The sequence below is a fragment of the Temnothorax americanus genome, unplaced genomic scaffold (genome assembly GCF_048541705.1).
Source record: "Temnothorax americanus isolate GAGA-0224 unplaced genomic scaffold, ASM4854170v1 Scaffold19, whole genome shotgun sequence".
NCBI classification, from domain to species: Eukaryota; Metazoa; Arthropoda; class Insecta; order Hymenoptera; family Formicidae; genus Temnothorax; species Temnothorax americanus.
The window spans coordinates 3585834-3598533 of NW_027509329.1; the positions used below are offsets into that span (position 1 = coordinate 3585834).

Below are 12700 nucleotides of genomic sequence, written 5' to 3' on the forward strand. Positions count from 1 at the left end.
GTCAACCGTCTTTGCTTCAATTTTAGTCCGGGTGTTAGCCATAAGAAACAGCGTGCTTTCACGTGCTTTCACGTGCTTTCACGTGCTTTCACGTGCTATCACGTGCTACCACGTGCTACATCAAACAAGAACGAGCAAGCCAAAGCAAGGTAATTGCATGTTATAATTAAACTAACAGAAATATTAGAAGAAGAAATAGATTAACCTAACCTCTGTATATACATATAATATTAACACACACATACTTACACACATAATAATATTGTATACAACAATATGTACATGCAACAAATACACATATTTTGGAAAAGGATTAATTTATTTTGTCTGTTATATATATGTATATATGTATACATATATATATATATATATATACATATATGTATGTATATATATTTTTATGTATATGTATATTGTATATGTATGTTTTTATTTTAATATATTTATTTACAATGTATATATTTATTTTAAGAAAAGCTACAATGGTGTGGAAATGCTGTGTGCCAGGGTGCACATCATCAGCAAATAAAGTTCCTGCTCATATGTTACCACGAGATGAAACAAAGGCTCAGGCATGGTTGAGAGCAATCGGAAGAAGTGATGTAATTGGTAAGTTTTTAAGAATTAATATATGTATTAATAATATAGAATACTTTTTCGTACGTACTTATGTTGCATTTATAAATTGCATATTCCACATGTATAAAAAAATTAAATTAAATTAATATTAGATATGTATTTTTTTCGCCAGTGTATGAATTCAAAATAAAAGTCGTTTCTACTCGACCGGACTGGCCAAAAATTAAGAAATTTATTGCTTACTGTGAGCAATAAATTTCTTAATTTTTGGCCAGTCCGGTTGAATAAGAAAGACTTTTATTTTATGTATTTTTTTATTTATAATGATTTATAAAAATATATACTACAATGATAGTCTTGTATTGATAATTTTTATATATATTTTATACCATAAGGTATTTCTTATAGTAATATGTTTCGATATGTATTTTTTTATTATAGATGCAACAAAAGAAGCAAAGGACAAATTAAGAATTTGCTCCTTACATTTTTCTGAAAGTATGATAATACCTTATGGGCAGAAGCGGCGTCTTAAGGACACTGCAATGCCTACATTGTATTTATCAGATACAAATATTGCAGTAGATATTCCCAGTACTAGTTCTGCTGATATTGGTACTATCACTGCATTACAAATTTAATGGCTCAAAAAATGTCAACAAAGGACAAAGTATGTATCTTAATATGGGATGAGGTTTCTATACAACCTAACGTCATGTATGATACTCGAAGAGATGTTATATACGGCTTTGAAGATTGGGGCAACTACCGTACGAGTAAAGTTGCGGACCACTCGTTAGTTTTCATGTTACGTGGGTTAAATATGGGCTGGAAAATGCCCGTATCATATAATTTTTGCTCAAAAACAACAAATACACCACAGTTAATACGTTGTATTAAAGAGCATATAAATAAAATCAGCAAAGCAGGCTTTCACATCATTGCTACTGTCTGCGATCAAGGGTCAACGAACATTGCAGCTATTAATGAATTATTATTAAGAACGGATATGAGACGGAATTTTGAAAAACGAAAACAAAGTAAATTGTTATTATATTGTTCATTATATTGTTACACGTGTTGTAAAAACAAATAATAAAATTACTTATTGTTTACAGGACAAACATTTGAAGTCGGCGAAGCAGAAGTTGTTCCTTTATTTGATCCTCCGCATCTTCTAAAAGGTATTAGGAACAACTTATTAACGAAAGATCTCGCGATAACTTGTGAGGATAATATTCCTAAACGAATAGCATCATGGGATGTGATAAAAACAGCGTGGTTAATGGACCGAGCAATGAACATAATCCGTCCACAATTAAAAAAAATAACAAAGGAGCACGTAATGGAAAATAAAATTAAAAAAATGCGTGTAAAATACGCATCGCAAATACTCAGTGGATCAGTTGCAAGTTGTGTTGAGATGCTGACAAGAGCACAATGTAAGTATTTTATACATATATATTTATTACATATATATATATATATATATATATATATATATAATAAAGAGAAAAATAAAGAGAAAAACGTATTTCTTTTAAAAATAAATGTTTATAATAAATTATTTTTACTTTTGCAGGTACTACACAAATTAAGGACCAAACGCTTAAAATTGACTTCGAAGAAGGAATTGCAACTGCGGAAGTCGTGAATTTCTTCAATGACTTGTTTGACTCGGTTAATAGCGTTAACATAGTGGATAATAATAATTTACAATCTCCCGTAACGGAAGAAAGTGTCCATCATGAATTCTGGACGAATGCTAAAAATGTACTTCGAAATATGACATTTATAGATAAGGTAACACATAAAATTCAAAAAAATATCCCAAGTTTAAAAAATTGGTTATTCACTATAGATGGATTTCAAAAAATTTGGAACGTACTTAATAAAAAATATGATTTTAAATCTTTGAACACGCGCTTTTGCAATCAGGATCCACTTGAAAATTTGTTTGGCCAAATTAGAAGTCATGGAGTTCGTAATGTAAATCCGACACCTCGACAATTCGAAAATTCATTTATAACTTTATTGGTGAGCAACATGAAATCTTTTAAAATTAAAGGCGGTAATTGCGAAACTGTACATGATAGCTTCATGTTGTTTTTGCTAGAAAAATGCTTGGAAGATAATCTTTCAAATGCTGAGGTGTTTGATGTTAGTTGCGAAAACAATGATGAACCTGATGAACCACATGAATTGATAAGTAATGTAACTGTTCATGAAGAATCAACCGTAGATTTTGCATCAGAATATTTACAAGAAATTATCACTGCTATTTTAAAACAAATCAATTATTATAAAGAATGTAATACCTGTTTGACATATAGTGAATTTCCAATTTTCGTAAAGTACATATTAAGCAGGCTTAATAAATTGTTACAAACGCGAGCTCATCGACGAGGTATATTAAAAATATTGTTAGAGCATTTTGACAATTGGCATGTTAAAATTGATTGGTATGATTGTGTCGAGCATCATAATAATGCGCTTAAAACGATGATACGAATAATTATTAGCAAATTCAACGCATGTCAAATGATTATAAACAATATATATCAAACATAAAAAAGAAATAAATTTTGTCATTTATTGTATTTACATATAAAATGAAAAAAACGAGAGATGTTTAGAGAGGAAAAATGTAACAGAAAACGCATGTCAAATGATTATAAATAATGTATATCGAAAAAAAAGAAATAAATTTTGTCATTTATTGTATTTACCATATGTATTGAAATTCTTTATTACTATAAATAATTTTTAGAACATTTTGTATGTATGTATGTATGTATGTATGTACGTACGTATGTATGTACGTACGTATGTATGTACGTACGTATGTATGTACGTACGTATGTATGTACGTACGTATGTATGTACGTACGTATGTACGTACGTACGTATGTATGTATGTACGTATGTATGTACGTACGTACGTATGTATGCGATCGATGCCGGATTTATGCTTTTTTTTCCGTCTTCTTGGGCAGCAGGACGGCCTGGATGTTCGGCAGGACGCCACCCTGGGCAATGGTCACGCCGGACAACAGCTTGTTCAATTCCTCGTCGTTGCGGATGGCGAGTTGCAGGTGACGGGGAATGATCCTGGTCTTCTTGTTGTCACGAGCGGCGTTACCGGCCAACTCCAATACTTCAGCGGCGAGATATTCCATCACCGCGGCCAAGTAGACCGGTGCACCGGCGCCAACGCGCTCGGCGTAATTTCCTTTCCTCAGCAGTCTGTGAATACGGCCCACGGGGAACTGCAGTCCCGCCCTGTTGGAACGAGACTTCGCCTTTCCCTTGACTTTGCCACCCTTTCCGCGTCCAGACATGTTGCTCAATTGGCGAATACGGATTAACGGAGATGCTTCGTTCGTGAGAAGCAAGAGGATGTATGTACGTACGTACGTATGTATGTACGTACGTATGTATGTATGTACGGGAGAGGGAGTTTGTACCCCCTGACAGCTTTCGACTGCTTTTCGGCTCATAGCCGAGAACAGGAGAAGCATTTTGGTAACCGATCTCGCCGTCACCTTGCCGCCGCCGAAGCTACGGCCACCACCGAGACGAGCTGTGCCACTTTGCCTGCCGCTACCGCCACAACCTCAGCGGCCCCTGGACTACCGCCCAGGCCAACCGTGGAAGCTCGTCCCGCCGGTGCGACTGACTCGTCCTCCACGTGCGCTCATCACAACGTGGGACGTACGAGTTCGGCGCTACACGACTATCGTGGACGGCGCCTCCACTCCTGTCGCCGCTGCCACCGTCAGCCTCCGAGCGGGTACACCAGGGGACGCAGACCATCCCGCCTGCGCGAGTACACCGAGGCGTGCAGCACCAGCCATCACGCGGCACTCAGGAAGTGCAGACGGACACGGAGTGGGAGGTCACCTCTTCCCAAGGGACGCAGACCGAGGAGCCAGCGACACTCCTATCGGAGTCGACACCGACTGCGGAACCGGAGCAGTCCCTCACACCACCGGGGACACCGCCGGCGTGGCGGAAGTTCAGTTCCTTCCGGAGGACCACGACGCAGCCGAGCATCACCTGGCGTGAGCGACTCCGCGACTAGGAGGAGAAGAAACCAATCGGCCCTTTTCAGGGCCACACAACAAGAAGAGCCCAAACGGCCCTTTTCAGGGCCGCCTTTACGGCCCTTCTCAGGGCCTTCTTCAGCACACTGACACACCGCCATCTGTATAACAGGACCTAGAATAAACGACCTATTTATTGTACACCTCTGTCTCTCAGCTCACTCGGCGATCCCTCTCTCGCTACGTCATATCCTCTGCGAAGGGCACGCGACGCCCCAGCGTAAGTGGCTAGCGCCCACAAATTGGTGACCCCGACGTCGGAGAGGAAGACCAATGTCAAGAGCGAACCACACGGTGGAGATAGAGAGCGACGACAACTACAAAGAGATGGAGGAATTCAACGCGAAGAGAGTGTCAATACGGATTCCCTCTTTCTGGCCGGAAGAACCCGAGCTTTGGTTTGCACAACTAGAGGGACAATTCGCCCTATGCGAGATCAAAGAAAACGATGCCAAATACGCATACGTCATCTCGCGAATCCAGCCGAAACAAGCCAAGGAAATCAAAGATGTCATAACACATCCCCCGGCAGAGCATAAATACGAGGCAATCAAGAAGGCGCTGATCCAGAGGCTCACGGACTCACAGGGACAACGGATCAGACAGCTACTAGAGCACGAGGAGCTAGGAGACAGGAAGCCATCGCAGTTTCTCCGGCACTTATCGACACTAGCCGGGACCACCGTCTCAAACGAACTTCTACGAACGCTCTGGTTAGGGCGACTACCCCCACAAACACAAGCTATCTTGGCTACACGAACGGAAGATAGACTGGAGGATGTAGCGGACCAGGCTGACCGAATACACGAGGTCAACAGCAAAGCGCTCGCCCTGGCGACAACCGCGCCAACGCCCACAAGTACAACCGTAAACACCGACGAGGCACAAAGGGACGCGCTGAGCAAACAAATAGCAGCGCTCACTCTGCAAGTGGAGAAGATGGTCAAATCCATTCAAGCACAAGGCAGAAACCGCCAGAGAAATCGCAGCCGAAGCCGCCAACGCAGCAAGACACCCCGCCGAGACGGGGTGTGCTACTATCACCGCCGTTTCGGAGCGGAGGCACAGAAGTGTACGCAACCGTGCACATTCAAGGCGGAAAACAAGGAGAGCAGTCATTGAAGGCGGCCAATGACAACAGCCCCGGATCCCGCCGCCTGTACGTCACAGATCGCACGACCCAGAAGAGATACCTCATAGACACCGGATCAGACGTCAGCGTATCTCCCTACATCAGTACTCAGGGAGAGAGAAAAGCAGGAGCTTATCAACTCTTCGCGGCAAACGGATCCGTAATAGAAACATATGGATTCACCACTCTGCAACCAGATTTCGGATTGAGAAGAGCACACCCGTGGCGATTCATCGTCGCGGACGTAACAGTACCGATAATCGGGTCAGACTTCTTGTCACACTACCACCTGCTACCGGACGTAAGAAATAAGAAGCTAATCGACGGGCAGACAGGACTCGCGGCGCCCGGATCCACTGGCACGAGCAATCTGACACCAATAAAGACACTGAGGATAGAAACGGGATATCATGATATCCTGGCCAAGTATCCAGGAATCATGAACCCCAGCACCAAGACCAAGCTAGGAAGGCATAACACTACACATCACATTAAAACAACACAAGGTCAACCAGAGGCTTGCCGTCCACGCCGACTGGCTCCGGACAAACTCCAAGCGGCCAAAACGGAGTTCAATCTCCTGCTACAAGAAGAGATAATAAGACCTTCAAAAAGCCCATGGGCATCACCACTGCACATGGTACCGAAAGGAAACGGCACATGGCGAATGGCGAGCCTGCGGAGACTACCGCAGAGTAAACGCAAGAACAGAGGCCGACAAGTACCCAGTACCTCACATTGAAGATTTTGCGCAAACCTTTCACGGAAAGAGGATTTTCAACACATTGGACCTCGTACGGGCATACAACCAAATACCCGTAAACCCGGACGACATATCAAAAACAACGATCACTACGCCCTTCGGCTTATTTGAGTACCTCTACATGCCATTCGAACTTCGCAACGCAGCACAGACGTTTCAGAGGTTTATAGACGAAATACTGAGGGGCCTCAACTTCTGTTATGCCTACATCGACGACATCATCGTAGCATCCGACACGGAAGAAGAACACAGAGATCACCTACGCCAATTGTTCGAAAGATTAGAACAATACGGAATAAAGGTCAATCCGGCAAAATGCGTATTCGGCGCAAAACAAGTAAAGTTCTTGGGATACCTGGTATCAGCCGAGGGTACCACACCACTACCAGAGAAAGTAGAGGCAATCCGGAAATTCCCCAAACCTCAGAACATAAAGCAGCTACGACGATTCCTGGGCACGATAAACTTTTACCGCCGTTTCATTCCAGGCGCAGCAAAGGATCAAGCCCTGTTGAACGAGATGCTCAAGGGGCCTCAGATGAAAGGCAAAATACCAGTCCCATGGACAACGGAAACGGAGAAGGCTTTCCAGAGCTGCAAGGATAGCCTATCTCGAGCTACCGTACTGGCACATCCGGACCCAAGAGCAGAACTAGCAGTTACGACAGACGCCTCAGAGATGGCAATAGGAGCAGTAATGCAGCAGAGAACGGACAAGGGATGGCAGCCACTCGCGTTCCTAAGTAAGAAGCTCAACCGCGCACAGACAAAGTACAGCCCGTACGATCGCGAGCTCCTAGGGATATACACGGCAATAAAACACTTCAGACACATGCTTGAAGGAAGGGATTTCGTGATATACACCGACCACAAGCCTTTAACATACGCCCTCAACCAGGATCCTCTACGCAGCTCACCACGGCAGACACGACACCTCGAATATATCGCACAGTTCACCACGGACATACGACATGTGTCAGGAAAAGACAATGTCGTAGCCGACGCATTATCGAGGGTGGATGCAGTACACCAGGCCATCGACTTCGAAGCACTGGCCAGATCACAGAAGGAAGAACCAGAAACAAAAGAGCTAAAAGAGAACAGCAAATCACTTAGGCTCACAGAGATTCCCGTCCCAGGAAGCAAGACGACCATACTATGCGACACATCCACGCCAACAGCCCGACCTTACGTGACAAAGCCATATAGACAGCAGGTCTTTCAATCCCTGCATGGCTTGTCGTACCCAGAAACGAAGGCAACGGCCAGGATGGTAGCAGAGCGATACGTATGGCCGGGGATCCAGAGAGATTGCAAGCAGTGGGCACAGGCATGCACTCATTGCCAGAAATCCAAGATTACCCGACACAACAACTCGCCAGTTGGGAACTTCAGGGCTCCGACGAGGAGATTCGAACACATACACGTCGACCTGGTGGGGCCTCTTCCGATGTCGAAAGAATACAAGTACTGCCTGACCATCATCGACCGATTCACACGATGGCCAGAAGCAACCCCGGTGCCCGACATAACGGCAGAAACAGTAGCCGAACACATATTTAGAGAATGGATAGCAAGATACGGCACTCCGACCAGGATAACAACGGACCAAGGACGCCAGTTTGAAGCAGACCTCTTCCGGAGATTAACACGCTTGACTGGATCCAATCACATCTGGACAACAGCCTACCACCCAGCAGCTAACGGGATGGTAGAGAGATTCCATCGACAGATGAAAGCAGCTATAAAGTGTCATGAAACCACACACTGGACCGAAGTATTACCAGTAGTACTAATGGGCATCAGGGCAGCTTGGAAGGAGGACCTAAACGCAACACCAGCGGAACTAGTGTTTGGAGAATCAATCCGCTTACCAGGACAATTTCTAAGCACGCAAGAGACAACAAGTACAGCAGACACAGACGACCTGATAACGAGATTGAAGCAGACGATAGATCGGCTAAGACCGAAAATCAAACGCCATGGTCAGAGGTCTACATTTGTCTTCAAAAACATGCAAACAACGCCAAGAGTGTTCCTAAGGCATGATGCACCACATGGGGCATTGCAACTATCAATGTGTCAATAGATCGCATCAAACCAGCCTACACCTTGGAGGAGGACAGTCACAGCCAAACAGCCAAGGAAGACGAGAAGGCAGAGCAAAAGGATCAACCAACCACAGAAGTCAAAACCAGAGCCGGGAGAACATCAAGGCCTCCGGTCCGATTCAACCTCGCCTAACCCAGGCTCACCCTCAACCAGGGGGGTACTGTGCTTTCTCCAACTCGCATTTCTGCTATAAATTGATTCATGTTATCAATTATTTTATTCTGCTCTTCTAAATTTACTTCGTATGCATGCGAGCCATTATGACCATATTTCAGTTTGCTGTTAAAAATATCGAACCAATCATTGAATAATTTCAGCACATTTGCAGTTTTTTTCCAATAATTGTAAGCAAGTAATTTTTTCTCTCCGCACCACTGAATTGCTGACGCATTTTTATTTGAAAAGACTTGTGCTGCCATTCTAACGTTTTGCCTCTGTGTTCCTCGGACATCCAGGTGTGCTCTGCTTAACTTGTGAGCTATTTTCAAATCTCCAGCATTAATTGCCAGTAACTCCTCCAAAAAGCACTTGTTCAATAATTTTTCTTTCACTTTAAAACCAGAGTCAAATAAGTTGTTTCTGGCCAATTTTAACAAGTGAGGAACATCTGCATAAAAATATATTTTTAAACTGTTATCAGCTGGATGTGCAATATAATTTAATTTCTCGATGTCTTGTTTTACATTTCTTTTTCCGGAATGTGTTGAAATATTTATTCCAACGTTCAATTCGTTCCATAATTTTATATTTGTAGGTCCCATGTCGCACGTTACAGCTACAACTATATAATTTATTTCGTAAAGACTTTTTATCACTGTCAGCAAAGTATCTGCAGACATTGACTTATCAAAGTCATAGTATATCGGCTGTTTCCATTTATCGAATAACCCTCGGACCATTACGAATTGGCATGTTTTATGTGGCCCATAAATTTTTTGTTCCTTGCGATCTAAGTCTACTTTATTTGATATATATAATTCATCAAATGTTAATACAATTAATCTTTGTTCTATACTAAAATTCTGTCCTTTTTCTTTCATTATCTTAAAGACATCTTTCAAAATTCTGGGTGGAATGTTGAAAGATGAACACCACTTATGTAGAGTTGTTAAACACGGTAGTGGAATTTTTTTTACGTCTCGTAAGTATCGGTATGCCTTTGGACTTAGCGATTGTAACGCTATAGCAGATGTAATATCCTCTGGCGTCCATCGAATCCGAACATTCTCATTTTACGACATTAATATTTTAATTTGTCCAACAGTAAATACTTTTCGCAAAACTTTATTAACCATTTCTTCCACCTGTTTCTGTTTATCAAATGCCATCTGATCATTGGTATTCGACTTTTGCACGAGATTTGTTTCTAATTCTTTAATATGTAAACTTAATTGTTAATTTTTTCCAATAAGTTCTTATCGTTCCTCTAAAAGTTTATTTTTTTCTTCTTCTGCTTTTTTCAATAGCCTCAGTAATGTTTCTTTATTTTGATCTGTTTTGTGAACAATTATTTCATTTCTGCAAAAAAACACAATTGTATTTTAATATATCGATATATGTATATATGTAATGAGAGAGAGAGAGAGAGAGAGAGAGAGAGAGAGAGAGAGAGAGAGAGAGAGAGAGAGAGAGAGAAGAATGTAATGAGGACAAAAACATAAATTTGTGCATACGTTGTGCTCTCTTTTTCTGCAACATTTGATTCAAAAATATCTCCACTTTCGAATCTCTCCTTTGCATCTTTTTGCTGTTTTGTGTCTTTCGAACTGTTTGATACATCTTTATGTATCTTGATCAATTGTTTTCCTTGTATGCATTTTAAAAGTTCAGTATTTGTCGACATACTTGTTCTTTCTCTGAAAAAGTTATTAATGCGACTATACCTGTTTTACAATATGTCTAATGTTCTTTTCATTTCCTCAGAAGTACATGTATGTACATATTTTACAAGCTATCCTATATTTTACTTTAAGATACTTAAGCATATAGGATTTACTTAGATATATATTCGGTCCTAAAACTATTTGCATATATTTTTCTCAATGAAGTAATAGTATTTCACATTGTCATAGTTGAAAGTCATTATTGTTATACATTACTATATAACTCAAATACTCAAATACGCATAGTGCCTCTCAATTACGACAACTTGAAATGCTGTAATTTCATTATGAAAAATATACGTAAATCGTTCAGAGACAAGTGTATAGTATTTAATTGTTAAAATATTAGGAAAAATACCTCTATACTTTAATGCATAAGGTAGCACACACACACACACACACACACACAATAGATTTATATATTTATAAATAGGAATTACTACTTACGCTAATTTTATCTTTTTACTTGCTATTATATCTGTTTCATCTCTAGTTTTTCTTCGTCTTTGTTCCACGTTTAACATTAAAGTAGGTATAGAATTCTTTTTCAACCTACACATCTGTTTCTTTGGTATATTCGTTGAACGTGGCTTTGTCCACTTCATTTCAAAACAATCCTCTTCAAAATGAAGATTGCATATTCTTGCTAAAATATTAACAGGTTAAAAACAAGTAATATTATACACATACGCACACATATACTTACCAGAATCAATTTTTATTTCTTTTTCATTTCTTCTACAGGCTTCAAGCCATTGCTGGCGTATAGTTAATTCTTTTGGGAAACGAAACAATTTTATATTTCTTGTGTACGTACAGTCTGTGCGACTTTTGCAATTGTGCACATAACACGCTGGCATGGTTTCTATATGTAGGAGAAAAAAATCATATATATTACATATAATAGGTGCTTTCCATTTACATCAAAACTCAGATAAATCTCACTTGTGACGTCATAACTCAGTTAAATGCACGTCCCTTTTGATGCTGGCAAGTGAGATTCAACTGAGTTTTTATGACGCTACAGCACACAATTGAAACCGTGTGCTTTAATGAGTCTAACAGACTCAAATTAAAAGTGAGGTTTAACCTGTATTGTTATGAGATAGTTTTATCACCAAAATAAGCAGGTATGACGTCATTCATTCCGAGTAAGGATACTCACATAACTGAGTGAATCACTTCCCTTGAGTGTAAATGGAAACCACCTAATATATGCTATGCGCTATATATTGCATAATATATACTACCTTGATAACACAATCTGACAGCAATCTGATAGCAATCTGACAGCAATCTTTTAGTATTTGGATTTAAAAATGGTTGATCGAGATCCGTACTACTGCGCATCCATGGAAATGAATACTTGTCTCATTACGTTATTGTTTAGCTCACCACTAATTCCACGTATTTTTTACATTAATCTTTCACAAATCTTAATTAGAAATCTATTTTAATTATATGTAATTGTTTGCGTATTCAAATTTTGCGGGTGCATTTGGACCCAAACGCGATTGGTCGAAGCGCGTACTACTGCGCATCCACGGGAATGATTCACCTGTCTTATTACACCATGATAAGGTGTATGTACCACGGTCTTACATACAGGTCTTGAAACGGGATCAAATTTCGAGGGTGGGGATGTCTCGCTTATTGTCCCCGGTTTTAGGACTTGGCATCGCCACTATGCGGCGCAGCCATCGACAGATGTAGCGCAATCAGCCAATCACAGCGTAGTTGCGGCAGTTTCTCTCGAGCTTCGTACGTGTTTATGACGTGTGTTTCTGTGCCACGTGTGTTCATCTTTATTCATCTATAATTGTTATTATGACGAAAGGGTGTATTGTAATAATTAATATTTTACGTATTTCGAAGTCCATTTTATCATCAATTTTGTAAATAATTAATATTTTTCGGAAAATATATTCGAAAATAAAGAGCAAAACGGAATGTTTGAGAAAATTGAGGGAAAAAATTAATATTTTTTATTTTGATTTATTTGTTTAAAATTTTTAAAAAGCAAATATTTGTTTATTTCTTTTAATAATATGTTGAATACAAATTTCCAAATAACAACAAAATAACATTAAAAATAACAGTATTAACGTTAGTACTATATATATAT

General features: G+C 40.3%; 2 protein-coding genes across 4 annotated transcripts in view; both read right to left on the reverse strand.

Annotated features, from left to right (window-relative positions):
* Positions 1-3367: 3367 nt before the first annotated feature.
* On the reverse strand, positions 3368-4046 carry LOC143896666 (histone H2A). Its single transcript, XM_077404637.1, has one exon. The coding sequence runs from the start codon at positions 3918-3920 to the stop codon at positions 3546-3548; it is 375 nt and encodes a 124-aa protein (XP_077260763.1). The 5' UTR covers positions 3921-4046; the 3' UTR covers positions 3368-3545.
* Positions 4047-10070: 6024 nt separating this feature from the next.
* LOC143896664 (uncharacterized) overlaps positions 10071-12700 on the reverse strand; it is a 45456-nt gene continuing 42826 nt past the window's right edge. Inside the window, exons 1-5 of one of the 3 annotated variants that reach the window (XM_077404633.1) lie at positions 11826-12639; positions 11282-11440; positions 11023-11221; positions 10366-10548; positions 10071-10210 (exon numbers count right to left, since the gene is read on the reverse strand). In XM_077404633.1, coding sequence (XP_077260759.1) covers positions 10108-10210; positions 10366-10548; positions 11023-11221; positions 11282-11440; positions 11826-11925 — 744 coding nt within the window. In that variant the 5' untranslated portion in view covers positions 11926-12639 and the 3' untranslated portion in view covers positions 10071-10107. Of the gene's footprint in view, positions 10211-10365; positions 10549-11022; positions 11222-11281; positions 11441-11520; positions 11777-11825; positions 12640-12700 lie in introns of those variants that run through there. The other 2 variants (XM_077404634.1, XM_077404635.1) reach the window with 2 other exon arrangements.